At 37.2% G+C, this 21,331-nt stretch overlaps 1 protein-coding gene across 1 annotated transcript in view; it reads right to left on the bottom strand.

Annotated features, from left to right (window-relative positions):
* Positions 1-555: 555 nt before the first annotated feature.
* The window catches only part of AP4E1 (adaptor related protein complex 4 subunit epsilon 1), an 88,526-nt gene continuing 67,750 nt past the window's right edge, over positions 556-21,331 (bottom strand). Inside the window, exons 16-21 of the mRNA XM_003900931.4 lie at positions 16,920-17,043; positions 10,912-11,167; positions 6,718-7,275; positions 5,338-5,528; positions 3,390-3,547; positions 556-2,070 (exon numbers count right to left, since the gene is read on the bottom strand). Coding sequence (XP_003900980.2) covers positions 1,910-2,070; positions 3,390-3,547; positions 5,338-5,528; positions 6,718-7,275; positions 10,912-11,167; positions 16,920-17,043 — 1,448 coding nt within the window. The 3' untranslated portion in view covers positions 556-1,909. The remainder of the gene's footprint in view (positions 2,071-3,389; positions 3,548-5,337; positions 5,529-6,717; positions 7,276-10,911; positions 11,168-16,919; positions 17,044-21,331) is intronic.

Genomic DNA, 21,331 nt, shown 5'->3' with positions numbered 1-21,331 from the left:
TCTCCCATCCATTAGGCAGCTCTGTATGCCAAGCATGTCTCTCACGACAACTGCAGCTACCACTCATGAATACACCCTGTAACCAAGCAGCAGATCTCCCTGGTAGTTGTCCATGTGCTCTCAGCATCTTACCTACTGCTCCACACTCGACCTAGCCTCGGTAACTAGGCAAACATAGGGAAGTAAGGACACAAAAAACTGGAGCACCTTCTTTGTGACATGCTGCATTCCTTTGCAAAGTGAGAAGGCACTTCCTCTCTGTCAGAGTCACAGCAGAATTAGGTAAGGGGCGAGGGATGCTGCTGACAGAGGTAGAAATAAGGAGGGAGCTGATAAGGCTAGCTACCAGTGTTCACCGCACCCCTGGAGTCAGCACACTCCTTTCATCATGACACTGCTGAGAGCCTGGGGATGAATCTGATCTATTCAAAAGGAGGAACCTATTATGCAAGAAATTCCAGTCACTTATTACTCTTGTAGCAAGGTTTCACGGTATGTTTTTAAAAGAATAAAAGTAACAAGATGTTATATATTTTTTAACGAATAACTTAAAAATTGAGAAAGAAAATACTGCTTTTATTTTTAGGGAAGAATACTCTTGACACAAATGACTAATGAAATCTATTAGCTCTGGGGAATCCCCTTAGCTTCTTTATCAGCCATGATTAATGAGATAAACCTAAAATCAGAATTCCTGACCTGGGTGATTAACAGTACCAATTAACCAGAGTATTAACTGCAATGACTTAAAATAGTCTCCATGGTGAAGTGTCAGAAAAGGTGAAATAATATTTTCCACAGCACCATAAGATTTTATAAAATACTATTTCAGTTAATGTACAACCTCAAGATTTTGGTCCATCATTCATATATAGGCTTAACCTCTTTTACTGATAATAGTTCTGACAGAGGCCACACAGGCATAACTATAACATGAAAATGATACATTTTACTGAAAAACCTGTATGTTATACTTAGACAGTCTCTGCTTCAGCTATATCCATTGAGTACTAGTGGATTCAAAGGCCAGGAAAAGATAGTTTTGCCATTTATACTCTAATCACAAATTTTAATTTGCCAAAAGGATCTAAATGGTAACCGACTAAAATATCTGGGTAACTAAAAAGCCATTTTTGTATCTGTTTGCTTTGTTACTGTGTGCTCTTATGGGTTTTGTTTCTATATGATATTTTGAAAATGGCTCTGAGTTTTCAAAATAAGAATAAAGTGTTTTACTTTGAATTTTAAAATAAATCCAAGTGGAAAACAGACAAATTTTATAGCCAAATTATCTGGAATTATGTGTAACAGTTATCTATAATAAAAAATATACCACAGATTGGATCCCCTCAATATCCAGCATGCTCATGGATCTCCTACAACTGTTAGTGTGTGCTATGCCAACTTAGTTCAACACTGATCTAAGCCAAACATAATCGAAAGTATTGACTTGCCTACCAAAAAACATAACTGCATTCCAAAGCCAAATATGAATTAAGTTTGAGATTATCAATTTCATGTCTCCCTTTCATTTAATGCAGAAAACTGAGACTTGGCTTTATTAAAAATTAGCTAGCACTAGAGTAAACGTGCTATAAAATTATTTATAACAAAATAAATATTTTCAGTCCCTCTACACACTAAGTGATATATAAATCATTAGCAGTTTATAACATTAGCTTAGGTCACTTTTTGAGGAACCTAAACATACTGTACAATCCTGAGTTAAAAGTTAGGGATACAGTTTTGGGGATCCTTCTTGACCAGGAATCATAAAGAAAACATATAAACCACACTTATAATAATCCCCATTTTCATTAGACGTACCATGAGTTCTTTTTACTTTGGTAAATAAGTTTATCTATGTAAACCATTGATCTTGATGGAGTAAAATTTAGCAGAGCTTCTGCTAGGATCCCTCCATCACCTTTTGACACTGATACAGTAAATAGTCAGGAAGAGTAGAGCAGGAGGATCTGAACCACAGGGCTAATACATCTGCATAAACTCGGCAATGCAGTAAGCAGGGGATGGATGGGAGCAGCTGACAGGCCAATAGCCCTTCATTGCCTACAACAAAACAAAAGTGAAAAATGATTTAATGCAAAAGGACTTAAACAGACATTTCTCCAAGAAAATACACAAATGGCTAATAAGCACATGAAAAGATACCCAGTATCACTAATCACCAAGGAAACTGCAAATTGAAACCACAATGAGATACTATGCTTCATACCCATTAGGATGGCTAACATTAAAGAAAAAAACAGGTAATAACAAGTGTTGATGAAGATGTGGAGAAACTGGAACCCCAGTACATTGCTGGTGGGAATATAAAATGATGCAGTTGCTGTGAAAATGCTATGGTGGTTTCTCAAAAAATTAAATCTAGGCCAGGCACAGTAGTTCATGCCTGTAATCCCAGCACTTTGGGAGGCTGAGGCAGGCAGATTACTTAAGCTCAGGAGTTCTAGACCTGGCTGGGCAATATGGTGAAACCCCGTCTCTACTAAAAAATACAAAAAATTAGCTGAGCATGGTGCCACACACCAGTAATCCCAGCTACTCGGGAGGCTGAGGCATAAGAATAGCTTGCATGGAAGGTGGAGGTTGCAGTGAGCTCAGATCGCACACTGCACTAAAGCATGGGCAACAAAGTGAGCCTCTGTCTCAAAAAAAAAAATACATCTATAATTATCATGTATATAATCTACTAATTCTACTTCTGGGTATATAACCAAATAAAGAACAGAAAGTAGGGACACAAACAGGTATTTGTATAACCCTGTTCATAGCAGCATTACTCACAATAGCCAAAAGGTGGAAGTAACCCAAGTATCCATTTACAGATGAATGGATAAACAAAATGTATCACATTAAAATTCAGACACATTCTACAATATGGATCAACCTTGAAGATATTATGCTCAGTGAAATAAGCCAGATATAAAAGGACGAGTATTGTATGATTCCACATTATATAAGGTACCTAACATAGTCAAGTTCATAGAGACAAGAGGTAAAATGGTAGTTGCCAAGAGGTAGAGAGGAAGGGGAAAGGCTGAGTTAGTGTTTAATGGGTATAGTGTTCCAGCTGAGGAAGATAAAAAAGTTCTGAAGACAGATGATGGTGATAGTTGCACAACAGTGTATATATACTTAATGCCATTTAACTACATGTTTAAAAATTGTTAAAATGGTATATTTTATATATGTGTATTTTCCAATAAAAAATTATATAATACAGTCTGAAAAGTACATTCATCGGAAAGACAGTCATAATAGGAAATAAAGCTCTAAGAAATCTGACACTTGTAAGAGTTAATTTGTGCTCCAATTATAAGAAAGCTCCTATAAACACAGAATAGCCTTTTCATAACTCTACAAACCTATAATTTCAATAATATGGAGTCTTAGTTTCTGTTGCAGAGTCTTTAGTGCAGAAGGAAGTGCAGCTTGAGATTCTGACATTTTTACATTTTGTTTCACATCATTGGCGAAGGATAACCAGAGTTTCCCAAAGTCTTCACTTGAGATTTTTAATGGTCTGAAAATAATTTTTAAAATTAGATATATGTCAAAAACAGTGAAATGATTCTAAATAAACAAATTTCAAATGCCTCATAAGAATAAAACATAATCATTGTAAATTTGGGTCCCGTAAGATTTATGTCTTTAAAGCAAATACGCTAAAAATGGTTAGTATCATCCTCCAACCTGATGAAAATACTGAAAGCAGGTATATTATTAAATTTAAAATATCATTTCAATAAATCACTCAGTTCTCTCTCTTTCTACTAGTCATTCCAGCAAGATTTTACCAAGTAATTTCATAAACCATTCAAATATAATACAGAACTTTTCTTTCACGTCTACTTTGAATTTGGGGATAATGGGATACTCTATCAAAGCTATGAAAAAGAACATGAATACAAAGATCTAGCACCCTAAGTAAATTAGACCAAAAGAAAGAACTTTAACAAATACATTTTTTAAATGGTTCAGGAGACTAAAGATCAAATAGTTAAAACTGGATATATCTGGGGATAGGATTACAAAGAACTTTTATATTCTACTTATATTTTTCTGTAGCATTTAAGTTTTATAATAAGTATCTATTGATTTGATAATCAAGAAAGATATCTTAAAAATACAGAGGATTTTATTAATACACACAGAACAACGGTCTGTGTTAAATATACTGTGATTCTTCTGATTACTAAGGTTCGCCACAGGATACACCTCCACAATCACACAACATAAGTTTTTTGAAGGCTGGATTTTATCCTATCAGCACCACAGGCATATAGTACTCTAATAGACTGACAGTTATGTTATTACTAAAAGACTTTAAAGAATGGGCAAAGCTGGGCATGGTAGCCCTTGCCCCTAATCCCAGCAGTTTGGGAGGCCAAGGCAGACAGATTGCTTGAGCCCAAGAGTTTGAGACTAGCCTCAGCAACATGGCAAAACTCTGTCTCTACAAAAAACACAAAAATTAGCTGGCATGGTGGCACATTCCTGTAGTCCCAGTTACTCAGGAGCCTGAGGTGGGAGGATCACTTGAGCCTGGGAGGTCAAGGCTGCAGTGAACCATAGTGTGGCACTGCACTCCAGCCTGGGTGACATGGCAAGACCCTGTCTCAAAAAAAAAAAAAAGAATGATGAACAAAAGTTAGAGCATTGTATTGTAACAGAAGTGACATGTGGAGGTTAAGAATATATATAGAGATATTCATTGGTATTCTGCATTCTGGGTTCAGGCAGCCTTCATATTTTTAATGTTCAAAAACAGTACATTTATAAAACAAAATTAGAGCAGGTAAGATATTGTTTTCAATTATTTTGGTAACACTGCACGGTGCCTAGTATAATGGCAAAAACTGCATGTTTAATAAAAGTTTAATAACTATGTCGAGCAATTTTCTTACATTTCTCTAAAGCTTAACAAACAGATTTTATGAAATAATCGAATAAAATACACACGAGAGAAACTTTTAAAAGCCATGCAGAATCTTTGGAGTTATTTAGTTTAAATAATACTTTTTCTCACAAGTTTTTCCAGGTCACCAACTCCAACCTAAATCAGGTCTCTCACTATAATCCCTCATTGTACCACTTATTTTCTCTTCATAGCAAAATTCATAATTACATACGTATGTATGTAATTGCACCATGTCTCCTCCATAGACTAGAAATTCCTCTAAGGTAGGAACTGTGTGTAGTTTTTAACTGTTACACTCCCTAGCACCCAGCATAGTGCCTCCATCCACAGAAGAGGTCTAAAAAATAGTTGGTGAATGAACAACTTGAATTAACATTTCACAAAACATTTACCTAATGAAATCTAATAGTGATAAGTTTACAGAAAATTCCAGCTGAGCAGAATGAGTATCCATCATATGATAACTAATAAAACCAGAAAGAATTTCTTCTGTAAAAGGTTTTTCTATCTGCACACTATATTGAAAGCTTCTGGTACTTTCTGCTTCCGTTACAGGCAAACAGCATCCAGGTTGCTCAGTGACCTGCAAATAAAAGTAATAAAAGTGTTGAAGAAGGAAGGGATCAATACAGACTATTATATGACTACCAATTTTCTATTTAAGTGGTACAAATCATACTAATGTGGGAAGTTAATAACAAACTACATTATGAAGATGACGGACAATTTCACTTGAGAAAAATTCACTAGAACAGATAATGAAATAATAATTGTACACAGGTCAAAATTATGTTAACAAATGGCATTACAGTTAAAACTCTGTAAATGTCCTGGCTGGCCCTAGGTTTTTAAAGATAGGAGAGTTTTAAAATAATTTTTAAAAGAATTTAAATATAAATACAAATACAGGTGTCATCTATTCTCATTCTCTACCCTCAAGCTCTGGTGGTAGAGTTAAAGCAACTGGGAAGGGTTTGGTCTGTTTTTTTAAGTTCCACAGGTTATTTTTTTATTTTTTATTTTTTGAGATGGAGTCTCACTCTGTCACCCAGACTGGAGTCCAATGGTGCAATCTTGGCTCACTGCAACCTCCACCTCCCAGGTTCAAGTGATTCTCCTGCCTTAGCCTCCTAAGTAGCTAGGATTACAGGTGTGCACCACCACGCCCAGCTAATTTTTGTATTTTTAGTAGACACGGGGCTTCACCATGTTGGTCAGGCTGGTCTCAAACTCCTGACCTCGTGATCTGCCCACCTCAACTTCCCAAAGTGCTGTGATTACAGGTGTCAGCCAACCGCGCCCGGCCCAACAGGTGATTGTAAAGCACATTTAGTATCAGGAACTTTTGCTCTGGTCAGTGGCGCAGACAATATCCCATTCAACACATTCTAGCTCATAGAAGAAACTGGGCCAGTTTTGTGGAAGATAAATATACTAGTCAAATCTCATTACAACTCCACCAAGGACATCCATACAATAATGCAATTAAACATACTTCCAGCAATCACAATGGCAATCTGTCAGAGCTAGGGAAGAAAGAGAACTGATGTCTGAGCACTCAGTATATAAAAATAAATTGGAGACAGAAAGAAGTAAACAGTATACACATTTATTCTTCAATATCCTTACTCCTTAATCTTCCACTTTGCTAAATAATTTGAGAATTTCGTTTTAGTGTTTATGACAAAAGTGAACCAGACATTTAAAGAGCGCAGGAAAAGAGAACACAAAATACACATTGAAAATAAAACAATAATACCTTGAAATTTTACCTTGAAATTTTCCACAGGAAAAATTTCTAGGTTAGCACTTTTCAATTCCAAACCACTCTTATTAGTGACTGACCAGACCATCAATAAACAATCATCTTTCCAAATTTTATAAGAAGACACTGATATGGTTTCATTATTACAGATTTCCATAGCATTTGAGTGTATGTATTCAGTAGTTTCTTCCAAAAAAGATGAAGCTAAAGAGCTTTCCTTGGCAACTGAGGCTGCAGTAGATTGAGGAGGGTGAAAAATTTCCATGCTGTTATCAGCAAACAATGAAGGTGTAGACAGACTGCAATTTGAGAATTTCTCAACCAAGGGCAGTTCTGTGAGTGACTCAGAATCCAAAAGTTCCGAATTGAGAGAAAATGTCTTTAATTCTTTGTCTCCTCTATCGTGCAAAGTATTCAAGTAATAGTCATCTTCATATGCCACATTTGACAAAGAACTAAAGGAAGAACAGGTCATATTATGAGTACTGGTTGTTTCGCCACTTTTAGCTTCCTTGACTTTTGATTTCCTTCTGAACTTGTGAGAGACAGTATCTGCTTTTCCCAGCTGCAAAAATAAACATCATAATATAAAAAGAAATCATTCTACTAGTCATGAGTTTTAAACATTCATCTATAATTTCAACTTGGCAATATAACAATTTGCTGAGGTTCTAACTACAAAGAATAAATTTGCAAAGAATCAGAGATAAATAAAATGTTAAACCCTAAAATTCTGACAGCTATATAACTCATTAAAAAACGCATGGAATCAGAAAAAGAAATAAGGTCAAAAAGTCAGTCATGAACAAAAAACTTGTTAGATTTCAGAATACTAGCATATAGAACTGAACAAATTAAAAAACAGTGAGAAAACTAGCCATTTTTTGAGTTGCCATAGTTGTTCTGTATAAGCCTAAGTTACTCTTGAATGCAGGGATGACCCAACCTCGTTTTAGTCATCTATAATAATCATGATTTCGTGGCCTGTGAGTTAGTAAGCAGGAAAGAAAGAAAAACTGATTTTATCTCAAGAATTAACTGGCAGCAGCTGACTGGAACACTCAGCAGGAAAGAATTCAATAACTGACTAGTGATGTTTGCCACACATTCAGGAGACAGAATGGCAAACTTGTCATTGTTGGTCTAAACTTTCTGAAGAATGTTCTGTGAATCTATGTAAGAGGAGTGATGGTTCAAGTGTTCCCTTGCCTCACAAAGTTCTATTTAGAATCAGTGCAGCAGACTGGCACTACTCTCCACCTCCACCCCCCGGGGTGCTTTGACACTACACAGCATCCTTTACATGATTCTAGTTGACCAGAATTCTAGTTCCCTTTTCATATCTTCTCTGTCACTCTCCTCAAGTCCCAACACCTTCTTCCAACTCTGAACAGATGATTTTTGTCTCTTACCTCCAATTCAGAAGTCACCAAACAAGAACTAACATTTTATTAACACAAAAACAAGGGGGCACAAAAACTACTGTAGTTATTTTCAATAGTTACTAATAACTGTTAAATAGTAGTTATTTTCAGTAGTTATGGGACTCAAGTTAGATGTATATTAGAGAGCAGGCATGGTGGCTCACATCTGTAATCCCAGTACTTTGGGAGGCTGAGGCAGGTGGATCACTTGAGGCCAGGAGTTCGAGACCAGCTTGGCCAACATGGTGAAACCCCATCTCTACCAAAAAAAAAAAAAAAATTAGCCAGGTGTGGTGGCGCATGCCTGTAATCCCAGTTACTCAGGAGACTTAAGTGGGAGAATTGCTTGAACCTGGGAGGCAAAGGTTGCAGTGAGCTGAGATTGTGACAATGCACTCCAGCCTGGGCAATACAGCAAGATTCTGTCTTAAAAAAAAAAACGAAAAAAAAAAAAAAAAAAAAAAAAAGTGTATATTATTATTTTTTTTTTTCTCCCCCGGGGCCCCAGTCTCTCCCTTTTTTTTTTTTTTTTTTTTGGTCTATGTTTCATTTTGGATAGTTTCTATTACTTTGTCTTCAAGCTTAATGATCTTTTCTTCTGCACTGTCAATCTGCTAGTATTCAGAAGCTATACAGGCCAGAAGACACTGTAGCGACATCTTTGTTTAAATGCTTGAAGAAAAGAAACAGTTTAGCACAGCATACTCAGAAAAAAAATGTCTTAAAAATGAAGGTGAGGCCGGGCATGGTGGCTCACGCCTGTAATCCTAGCACTTTGGGAGGCCAAGGGAGGAGAATCACTTGAAGTCAGGAGTTTGAGACCAACCTGGCCAACATGGTGAAGCCCTGTCTCTACTAAAAATACAAAAATTAGCTGGACTTGGTGGCACATGCCTGTAATCCCAGCTACTGGGGAGGCTGAGACAGGAGAATTGCTTGAACCTGAGAGGCAGAGGTTGTGGTGAGCCAAGATTATGCCATTGCACTCCAACCTGGGTAACAGAGTAAGACTGTCTCAAAAAAAAAGGTGAAATAAGAAGCCAAAGGTGAAAAAAAATAATAAACCTTGGCCTTTCTAAAGTGATGTAAAAAATTAATTCAAAATGGATCACAGACCTAAAAATAAAAGCTAGTTAAAATGAAATACATCAATAGAATCTTGATGTATGTAACTGAGAACGCTAACGTAAGAAAAATCAGCAGGGAACAGGATTCCTGGAGAAAAACAGCCACCCAAAATGAGGCATGACACAGAAGGAGCACATTCAGTTAGTCCCAATCCTGTCTGCTTTGCCCCAGTATCAGAGGAAGGGTCGGGGCTGAGAAGTGAGAGGATACATGCTAATTATGTCATCATTAACTGTTCCTCCTTCTTTATGACGCATCTACGTTACAACACAATTCCTCACAGAATTTAGGGTCTCATAAAACAGAGAAATACACTGCTTTTTCTACTCTTCAGTGACAGCTGGGTAAGAATGAGGGGGAAGTATAAGAGGTAAGCCAAAAAGGATTTAGCATCATTAATAGAAAAAACATCATAATAACATTTCTGATTTCAAACTCGCCAGAAAAAAATCTAATATCACCCTGAATGTTCTCCTGAGGAAAAAATCTACCCGAAAGTTATGCACTTGTTAAATAGGCAGCAATGAGGTTCACAAATCAGGGCTCCATGAGCCTGGGTGTAATCTGACTTTGGTGTGTTCCTCCTAGAGCATTCCACTGGTACCCTCTCATCACAGCCTACCAGGACAACTCAAAAACCCAAGATCAGTCACTTTACTGCTGATCTGCAAATGTCAACTCAGAAAATATTAAGATACATTAATTATTAATATTTTTAGGCTGAATCTGTTTTTTCTTAAGAGAGAATATCAAGTCTGACAGAAACAGGATCTAGACTGGTGAGTCTAGGAAAGAAAGAGACAAAGATAAAGAGTACATAGTATGGTATACCATCTGGCCTGGTACTGACAGGAATGAAGGGGAAATTTCACCATGGGAGGAGGAGGTTGAAAGAGCTGGGATGTCACTCTAATGAAAATTTTGTACAAGGTGGGTTCATTAGCCACCAAAAGGAGGATACATTACATGGTATTCTCAGATGCTCAAAAATAGCACCTGTCCTTCACTCCAACTTGTCATTGTTTTACTATGAAAATAATTTCTCAGTATAAAAAATTTAAAAATCATAATCTTAATATCTGAATATAATTATCATTTTTGTATAATTCCTTTCAGCCTTAGGTATAAACAAGGTATAAATAAAACTTTATACTCTGTACTTTTTGTTTAATACATCATTTAAGTATATTTTCATTTTATAAAGCAATATTATTGATCATTCTTAGAGCTGAATAATGTTCTGGGAGAATACAATTTATGTAATACAATTTTGAGGAGTACTTTTTACAAAGATAGACCAACACTGTTGAACAATTATCATCATCCCCCTTCCCTTTGAGAACTGCCCCATCCACCCACAGGGGTAAGAGTCGCCGTGGTCATACCTGTAACTATTTGGAGCCTGACCCTTGTCCACTGACAGGGTTACAGAGAACACCTGACTCAAGTTGAGCCAACTGCATTTTCTCTTTCAGGAATATAAAAGGTGTGTCATTAGTGGTTCTGCAGCTGGGTAATGATGGTGAGTAAGAACTGGGGAAGCCACTTCTCATCATACAAATAGATGACAGCCAGGAGCTTTTATAGAGCCAGTTTTTTTGTACAAACAGACAACAACGATTCTTAGAGGAATAGAACCGATTACTTACCAGGTTGACTGTACTTTCTGATCCTAGCCCAACAAATAATGATGATGCCAGCAGCTGCTTTTCTTTCTCCTCTTTAGATTGGGTAAGAACTTGAGATTGATCCTTTTTTGTTATAGCTTGATCTACATTCTCCATTATACTCTCTTGAGGAATAGGCAGAGCTCCACTTTCATCACCAGTTTTGCTTTCCTTCTTGGGAAGATAGCCTTCTTTCCCCCACAATTTCTTTATACCTTCCAGCTTCAAGCTATTTGTCCTAAGGAGGTTGATAATAAAATCAAGTCAATTTAAATAACTGCTAATAGTTACTTTCTTGAGGCATTCTTTCAAAACATATCAATGCCCATGGCCTTTTAAAAACAACTGCCACATTATATTCTGCACGCCAGAAGTAAAACCTCGATCTCTAGATTTTATTTTAGTTATAGCCAACATCCCTCCACCCTCAAAGGATTTGATTTAAGGCTGCAGAACTCTAGACTTAGTTAAAAATTTCACAGCATTTAATTTTCACTTAATTGCTTAAGTTATCCAAAAATAGAACTACTGTAAATCAGTTTCTTTCTTCCACTGACTTTTCAAAAATACCTTTAATTCTGATGGGTTAAAGATGAGAAATGATTCAAATTTCTTAGCAATATGAAGGAATTAAACCTATATAAATTCATTAAGTAAAATCCTGTTAAAAGCAAAAACATCACTCAAATGTACTCCTATGTATAAATTTACATTGTATTTTTTCTTTAATTTTACAACCCAGGAGACATAAATTCAAGTTGCCATGAATACATGCTCCCCATAAATTTACTTTAATCCAAAAGGTTTTTCTCACTATGCATACTCGTGACATTTCCAACTATTATTAAGTGTACTTTTATCAAAATGCAATGAAGTTTTATCTATAAAAGAAAAAAAGTAAGATTTTAGGAAAAAGCCTGAGGCTGACGAATTTTTACACCTAAGTTGAAAAAGAATTAAGGTGTTATTTAGGAGCCAGGTGTCCTACCCAAAAAGCCTAAACAAGGCATCTAGGCAGTAAGTCCAGGGCCAAATTTAGAATCCTAATGTTGTCACAAACGTTGCAGTCATGAATCTAGAGTGACTAATAAGCGCAGGCTAAAATAGCCAAGGATCATCTCTATTATTCTCATATAAGAGCTATGTGTCCATTAATTAGTTTGATTGTGGTAATCATTTCACAAGGTATATCAAAACATCACATAGCACACCTTAAATACATACCACTGACCCTTGAAAAATGGAGATGGTAGGTGCACTGACTCTTTGCATTGTCAAAAATCCACATGTAACTTCTGACTCCTCCAAAACTTAACCACTAATAGCCTACTGTTGACTGGAAGCCTTACTAATAACATCAACAGTCAATTAATACAAAGACTAGTATCTATATATATTTTATGTATTCCTGACAATCTTATTGTTTCTTAATTTTTTGATATTCCTAGGGTACACGGTTTGTTGGAAAGTTTTTTCAAATTATCTCAAATCTGAAAAACTTTTTCCAACATATTTACTGAAGAAATCTGTGTACTAAGTGGACCCACACAGTTTAACCCATATTGTTCAAGGGTCAGCTATACAATGTTTATTTAGCAATTATATCTCAATAACACTGGAGTTTAAAAAAAAAAAAAAAACATGTGCCCTTGGCACTTGACTCATTTAAGCATCTCTGTCATGGTCCAAAATGGCATTTTAAAAAAATCATTTTTACTACAAGATGAGTTGATCATGAAATGAACAAAAAGGAAGACTCAGAAATATTTCTATTAATTATTATTAGTATTGAAATTGTTGGAATCATGATCAATGTGATTTTGAGCCCAAAACAAAGCAAAAGCAGGTAATTACACTTCATACTGAGTGAAGAATTAATGCTATTAAGAAGTAAGTAGCTAAAGGAAAAATTGAATGTTAATTTAAAATGCCCTAAAGGGAACTGGTTCATTCCTTCTCAATGATTTTTGCTGCTGAGTATCCCTTTACAAATATCTTCATTTCCCCCTTTCTTCCTCCAGGTTCTAAAAGAGTTTTCTAAAAAAAAAAAAAAAAAAAAAAGTTATACAATAAACCTCTTAGACAAAAATTGGTTGTACTTGCCATAAGCAGATCCCAAGTGGTCACGGGAACCACAAAAATAACTCCTAACATTTCTAGAACAGAATTCTCAAAAGAAGCACCTCTAGGGAATTTGTGAATATCCACAAGAGTATTATAGTATCTGTATACTCCCTTTAACCAAAATATTACCTTTATTCACAAAAAAAAAAGGAGAACAAGTCCCTAAATTTTACTAATAAATGATTTAAATAGTAGTTTAACAACAACAACAACAAAAGGCAGATGTGGAGGACAATGGGCTGCTCCATCCGGATCCCTCTTCAATGAAGGACTGTTGACCAGCTGTTGGGAGTGCTGTCAGCTCTCAGCCTCTTCAGGGATTGCCTGAGCTGCAGAGGGCTACTTCACCCAAGATCACGCCCCTTCCAAGGCAGCCTACATCCAGTGATGGATGAATGGAAGTATAAAGTCCTTGCCATCCATCTTGGTTCAACTCAGGACAACTCTGAAGGGTCTTTCCAGCTCCATAGCTCCCCATGGTGTCAGTAGAGGTTGTCACTGGCAATGCATTGCATCTTAACTTCTGCCCAAACCTGCTTCTTTTTCCTTCCTTCTATAGATGTTGATCCCAATGAGACTCCTAATTATTCTGCATACTAAATGCCATCACAGAATGTGTTTCCCAGGGAACTCAATCCACAACTGGCAAAAAGGGGCAGGAGGTACAAAAGGAGCCTAAAAGGAGCCTCAAACTATTTTAAAGATTTTTCTTATTTATTTCATCTGCATACATAGTTATGATCAACACAAATATTCTGTTATGCATACATACAGATCATCTAAAAAGTGGGAAAATATGGCCAGGTGCAGTAGCTCACACCTGTAATGCCAGCACTGATGCTGAGGCAGGCAGATCACTTGAGCCCAGGAGTTCAATACCAGCCTGGGCAACTTGGCGAAACCCAGCTCTACTAAAAACATAAAAATTAGCCAGGCGTGGTGACAGGCGTCTGTAATCCCAGCTACTTGGGAGGCTGAGGCATGAGAACCCAGGAGAACCCACCAGAATCCAGGAGGTAGAGAATGCAGTAAGCCAAGATCACACCACTGCACTCCAGTCTAGGTGACAGAACGAGACTTGTCTCAAATAATAATAATAAATAAATAAATAAATAAATAAATAGGAAAATACATAAGAAAGCAACATAAGGCCATTTCATACACAGAATATGCTTCTTAATGATATGAAACACTAGAAAAAGAATATTTTTAAACATGAGTCATCTTTGCCCGGATTTTGACGATACTATTATATAATACATGGTTTTCTACAGTGTGTCCTTGTATTATTTTTATTCAGACCATTCAAACATAGATGTAAATTCAGACCAAGTAACTAAGCTTCAAAAGATTAGGGATGTACTTTAATTCAGCTCTAGGAATTCCCCTTTGAGATAGGGTGCTCCAGGTAAGAAATTATAAATTAGGTTTGCTACTACTTTATTCTCAGGTTTTCAGGGACTGTAAAAGAGCAACTGTCTTCCCTCTACGATGATTCACCTTGCCAATTACTATGTTCCTCTTCTGAAATAATGTGTGAGCTGAGGTCCTCTTTGGAAACAAATTTTAAATTCGTCCCTCATCTTCCATTTCACAATAATACAGCATATATTATATAATTGCTTAGCAGTTTTGCCAAATGTCATTTCTCTGAGGGTAGCAGATGTATATGTACAGTATTTACAAGGCCCTGCCACAGCCCCCAGATCCTAGTTCAGTACTATAGTAACAGATGCTGTCACCTGTTGTGCAGGTAAAAGTGTGTAAGTTCCTCCCTGGGTTTGAAGGGTTCCTGTCTCTTTCCCTTGTCCCTTTGGTCCCTGTTTGGGACACTTAATTGCTGTCACCTCCACCATCAAATGCCCACAAACAATATCTGCTCCCCATGTTTGGAATACCAAAATTAAATATCTGGGAAAGAAAATAAGGAGGTTAACAGAGCAGGAAAAACAAAAGGATAAGAAGAAGAATTTGAATTCATGCCATTTCATTCAACATATGCTACATTCCTCATGATCTATTATTAGTATCTTTCTTCCAATAAATACTTGTAACCATTTCACTGAACAACTGACAAATGTAACAATGAACATAAAATGACTGACTTCTTAATAAATACAGAAGAACTCAAAATTCAAATATCATCCTTCAAAGTTATCACTTTTGAGATTTTATCACATTTATTCCCACAATGCGGCCATTACTTAAAACATTTTTAACTCTATTAGATGCAGCTTCTTCTCAAACAAGAAAGCCATTTCCTTACTTTATTGTCACATCAGAATATTGACCAAAATTATTCAGATTGATCATGAATATTATTTGGTAAACTCACCTCTTGGGTAATGAAGACAATGATGGTAATGACAATCCTTATTAATATCAGCAACTACCATTTATCAATCACTATGAACTGGGCTGTACTATGTACTTTACACATGTCATCTCATTTTATTCACTTAATTATGTTTCTAAAGGTAACTTAATTATGTTTCCGAAATCAAAATAAACCTTACAATGAAATTCAGCTCTAAATAAAACATTTAAACAAACGTATCACCAATTTTCAAGGTGGCTGGAAAGAAACTCTGAAAGCATTTTGAGCAAAGTATACAGCTTCCTCAGGTGACTACCGATGGTCCCTGACTTATAATAGTTCAACTTAATGATTTTTTTGGCTTTACAATGGTGTGAAAGCAATAGAGTTTAGTAGAAACCACACTTCAAATTTTGAACTTTTATCTTTTCCCAGGCTAGCAATGTGATAGGATATTCTCTTGCAATGCAGAGATAATAATGAGCTAATAAAATAATAAATAGGCTGGGCACGGTGGCTCATGCTTGTAATCCCAGCACTTTGAGAGGCCGAGGTGGGTGGATCACATGAGGCCAGTAGTTTGAGACCAGCCTAGCTAACATGGTGAAATCCCATCTCTACTAAAAACACAAAAAATTAGCTCGGCATGGTGGCGGGAGCCTGTAATCCCAGCTACTGGGGAGGCTAAGGCAGGAGAATCGCCTGAGCCCAGAAGGCGGAGGTTGCAGTGAGCTGAGATCGTGCCATTGCACACCAGCCTAGGCAACAAGAGTGAAAATGTGTCTCAAAGTAATAATAATAATAATAATATAAAATATTTAATAATAATGGGCCAATGATCAGCAGAACTGAGTTCTAGACATAGATCTGGTGTTTGGTAGATCTGACTTACAATATTTTCAACTTATAATGGGTTTATTAGAATGTAACTCCATCATAAGTTGAGGGGCATCTGTATATGCCTTCACTGGGTGACTGACTATATGGCTTCCTCAGGTGAAATCAATCACCTTATTTTATGTTCACCTCTATATCTGTCAATGTTCCAATGAGATGGTTACAGGATATATTTCTCAGAAGAATGAGGAATGTAGAATGATATGTTAAATATCAACCTGGATGTATAAATTCTAATATGCCTCTAAATATATATATATAAAAAAAATATGTAGCAATAACACATATTATTACTACGTATAAAGCTTGTACACATTTTATGCTGTCTTGGAAGGCAGGTAAGCTCTTAAAGAACATATTGTACAATATAAATACCTTAAGAGTAATAAATAGAAACCACTGAAACAACAGCCCATACAGAATTTAGCTTTAAAAACCTTTCTAAACCATTATATTAAAACACACTGTCATAAGTGTGCCTCTCCCTTTGAAAATTATGTGAAAACCACTGAAACAATAGACTTCTTGAAAGTTATCCTAAAATAAGCAAATAATGACTATGATGATACAAGGCACGAGCAGAAGGTAAATGGAATGCTAAAAGACATTTAAACACTCCCATAACCTCCATTTTATAAAGAAATGAACTTACTCTTTTAGTCCTGTCTCAGCACTATTCCCAGAAATATCTGAACCAAGAGAAATGCCAGCAGGAGACTGTCGTCCAGTGAAGCCAGATGAAGAAAAGGAGAGTCCATACGGTTCAAAATTGAGAACTAGAATTTTAAAACAATAACAGAGGTTCATATTTAAAACAAAGCAAAAAACTGTCAAAGTTACCATTCACTACCAAAATAATTCAAGACTGGAATCTAATAGCAATTTTTAAACTCTAAGGGACTTTGAGGATGATCTAATCAAATACTTCCAGTAATAAATCAACTACCATTTGGTAAATGTCTACTGTAAGTCTTCACACTACTAGGTGATTAAAGACAAACTATCCTTCATTTTTACCTTTTTACCTCCCTTAGAAGCTAAAAAAGACTCAATTAGGAAAGATAACTGATAAACCAAATCTACCGAAAACTTGCTGCTCCCATGCAAAAATGTTTAATGAGTTATAATGAAGAGGTGACCATGTTTTGCTGAACAAACTGCTCCTAGATACATTCTTGTACCAAATGGACTGATGGAGTCCTCAATGTGAAATCTCCCTAAGGTTAACATAGATTCTGATTCCTTTTAATCTGTATAATCTAATTAATTCAAAAGAGCCAAGAAAATTCATACTGTTACTGTGGTAGAGCAGATGCCAATATCCACTCTCCCTTTCTTTCTATGTAATAAACCTCTCAATTTTTATGTAGATCATGACCACCCAGAGACATTTACAGACACCTTTGCCATATGACTGAAGTCTAGCCTATGAAATTATGCACACATTTTGTTTGCAACTTCTGGAAGGAGTCCTCCTGGAATAAAAGACAATCTTTCTTCTCCCCCTTCCTCTTCTCTGCTGGCTGGACTGCAACATGATTGCTGGGGTGCAAGAAGCCATCTTGGATCATAAAGTGGAACACCAAAGATGCCAGAACAGCAAGAGAGGTGAAACTTGGGTTTTTTAATAATCATGAAGCCATCATCAACCCTACATTGCCTACTTCTGGATTCCTTTAATGGGAGAAAGCAATAACCATCTATCTTGTATGAGGTCCCACTTTGTTTCTTTATTTTTTAATAGGATAATTCATCAAGCCTAATCTTAACTAACAAATTTTGGACAGTCTAGATTATAGAAAAGGATCTATTTAAATCATAAAAAGCATCTTAGAAAATATTGTGTCAACTTCTGTAATTACTATTCTCATTTTACAAATGAGGAAACTGTGGTAAACAGTTTGTCCCAAATTACAAAAAATATAAAATGACAAAGCCAGACATGAACTTAGACATTCTAGCATCAGAGCTGTACTCTCAACTATTATATTATATGGTCTCCTCCAAAGGAAATATCACCTATTCCAAAGAATCCTAAATAAATGCTTGTTAGTTACCTAAATAAATGATACAGAAGAAGAATCAATGTAAAAAAATAATAATGATGGGCTAATGATCAGGAGAACTGTGTTCTGGACATATCTTTGCTGTTAACGAGGCATGTGAACTAGATCTTCATTTCTTCATCTGTAAAGTGAATAATTCAAACTACGTCAACAGTTTCCAAATGCTGATCTGATAATGAGACTCAAGCTTACTTCACTGAATCTCCCAAGGACCTTTTTATACATACAGCCAAGCTCAGAGAGATTCAGATATAGAAGGAATAGGAGTAGGGCTCAAAATAAGTCTCATTTTTTAAAAACTCTTTGTGGTTCTGATTCATAATCATGTTTGGAAACCACTTATCTAAATCTCTTTAAGGTCCTTTCCAAGTAGAATATCCTCTCATTTTAAGTTGTTTAATCGTCTAAGTTAATCATAGTCTGTTTTATGTTGCTATAAGACAATGCACAGAACAGGTGATTTATGATGAACCGAAATTTACTTGGCTTATAGTTCCAGAAACTGAGAAGTCCAAGGGCATGGCACTGGCATCTGGTAAGGGCCTTCATGCTGCATCGTCCCATGGTGGAAGGAAAGCAGAGGGGCAAGACAGCGCAAGAGCAAGAGAGGGCCAAACTAGCCTAGTCTTTTTCTTTTCTTTCTTTTTCTTTTTTTTTTTTGAGATGGAGTTTCGCTCTTGTTGCCCAGGCTGGAGTGCAATGGCACGATCTCGGCTCACCACAACCTCCACCTCCCGGGTTCAAGTGATTCTCCTGCCTCAGTCTCCTGAGTAGCTGGGATTACAGGCATGCGCCACCATGCCCAGCTAATTTTGTATTTTTAGTAGAGACGGGGTTTCTCCATGTTGGTCAGGCTGGTCTCGAACTCCCGACCTCAGGAGATCCGCCTGCCTCAGGCTCCCAAAGTGCTGGGATTACAGGTGCTCACCGCATCTGGCCCGAACTCACTTTTTTAATGACTCACTCCCATGATAATGATATGAATTCAATCGTAAGGGCAGAGCCCTCGTGACCTATCACCTCTTATTGGGTCTCACCTCCCAACACTGTTTCACTGGGGATTGTTTCCAACACATGAACTTTGGAGTATACATTCAAACCACAGCATTCTGCTCCTGCCCCACCAATATCATGTCCTTATGATACAAAATATATTCATTCCATTACAATAGTCTCAAAAGCCTTAACTCATTCCAGCATTAACTCCAAAGTCCAGAGACATCTAAATCGGATATGGGTGAGACTAAAAGCAAATTTCTCTCCAGCTGTGGGGCTGCGAAATTAACAAGTTATATGCTTCCAAAATACAATAGTAGGGCAGGCATAAAGCAGATATTCCCATTCCAAAAGGGAGGAATAGGCCAGAAGAAAGGGGTAAGTGGTCTCAAATAAGTCCAAAACCCAACAGAGGAATGAACATTAAGTCTTATTGCTCCAGAATTATCATCTCAACTCCACGTCCCACCTTTTGGGAACATTGGGGCAGGAGTTGGACACTCAAGGCCTTAGGCAGCCCCACACCTATGATAAAGTCCTATGACTTCAGGGCTCAGTCCACCCAGCAGCTCTCAGGGGATTGGAGTCTCACACCTGCAACTCTCCCAAGCTGATGCTGCAAACTAGTAGCATCAGTTCTGGGGTCTCAGGAGTGACCCCACTCCTAAGGGTCCACTAGGCACTGCCCTGGTGGGACTCTCTGTGATGGCTCTGATCCTGTCTTTCTGCTCGGCATTGCCCTAGCAGGGACTTTCTGTGATGGCTTCACACCCATGACAAGTCTCTGCCTAAGCCCCAGGGAGTCCACAACATCTTTTGAAATCTAGGTGGAGGACGCCATGAACCCACGGCTCTTGCACATTGGGCACCTACAGAATTAGCACCACATATGCCACCAAGGTTTATGGCTTGAATCTTCTGGAACAGCAGGTGAAGCCACACCTGGGCCCACATGAATGGTTGGAGCAACCATGGAATGCTGTACCAGAATGCCGGGAGCAGAGACTTGAGGAAGCTCTGGGCAGCAAGCCCATGAAGGGCACCCTGGTCATCCCCCGAAAGCATTCTGCACTCCCAGAGCTTGAGCCTGTGAAGAGAAAGGCAACCTCTGAGATCTCTGAAATGCCTTTAGTGTTACTCTCCCAGTGTCTTGATGATCATTTCTATCACCTGACCAGATCCTTGACCTGGTCTCCCAAACACATTTTCTCATTCTTTACATGGCCAGGCTGAAAATTTTCCATCTTTCTATTATGCTTCTGTTTAGTTATAAATTCCATCTTTAAGTCATTTATTTTCTCTCATATCTTACTGCATGCAGTTAGAAGTAGACACAGCTCCTTCAATATTTTGCATAGAAGTTTCTTCCACCAGATATCCTAGTTCATCGCTCTTAAATTCTGTCTTCCATAAAGCCCTCAGGCATGAAGAGACATAATTCATCCAAGACTTTTGCCACTTTATAAGAAAGATGGTTTTACTCCAGTTTCCAATAAGATATATTCCTCTTTCCTGTCTGGGATCCCATACACTTAATGAACCTAGAATTTAAGTACACTTAAGTAACTTAGATATTAAGAGACAGTGAAGCCCATATTTCTAACAACATTCTGATCATGAACACTTAATCTCTAACTTTCAGATTTTCCCTACAGCTCTCCTCTTCTTCTCAGCCCACATCAGAAGTGCCCTTAATATTATGTTTATGGCAATCTAAAATTTTCCTAGCCTGCTCCTTTAAATTCTTCTGCTCTACTCATTACCCAGTTTCAAAGCCATTTCCACATTTTCAGATATTTTTAATAGCCAACAGCCTCACTTCTCAGGACCAATTTTCTGTCATAATCCATTTTATGTTGCTATAACAGAATACCACAGAATGGGTAATTTATAATGAACAGAAATTTATGGCCGGGCGGTAATTCCAGCACTTTGGGAGGCCAAGGTGGGTGGATTATTTGGGGTCAGCAGTTCAAGCCCAGCCCGGCCAACATGGTGAAAC

Source organism: Papio anubis, unplaced genomic scaffold (genome assembly GCF_008728515.1).
Source record: "Papio anubis isolate 15944 unplaced genomic scaffold, Panubis1.0 scaffold106, whole genome shotgun sequence".
NCBI classification, from domain to species: Eukaryota; Metazoa; Chordata; class Mammalia; order Primates; family Cercopithecidae; genus Papio; species Papio anubis.
The sequence above is the reverse complement of the archived record's forward strand: the minus strand, read 5'-3'. Positions and strand labels throughout refer to the sequence as shown.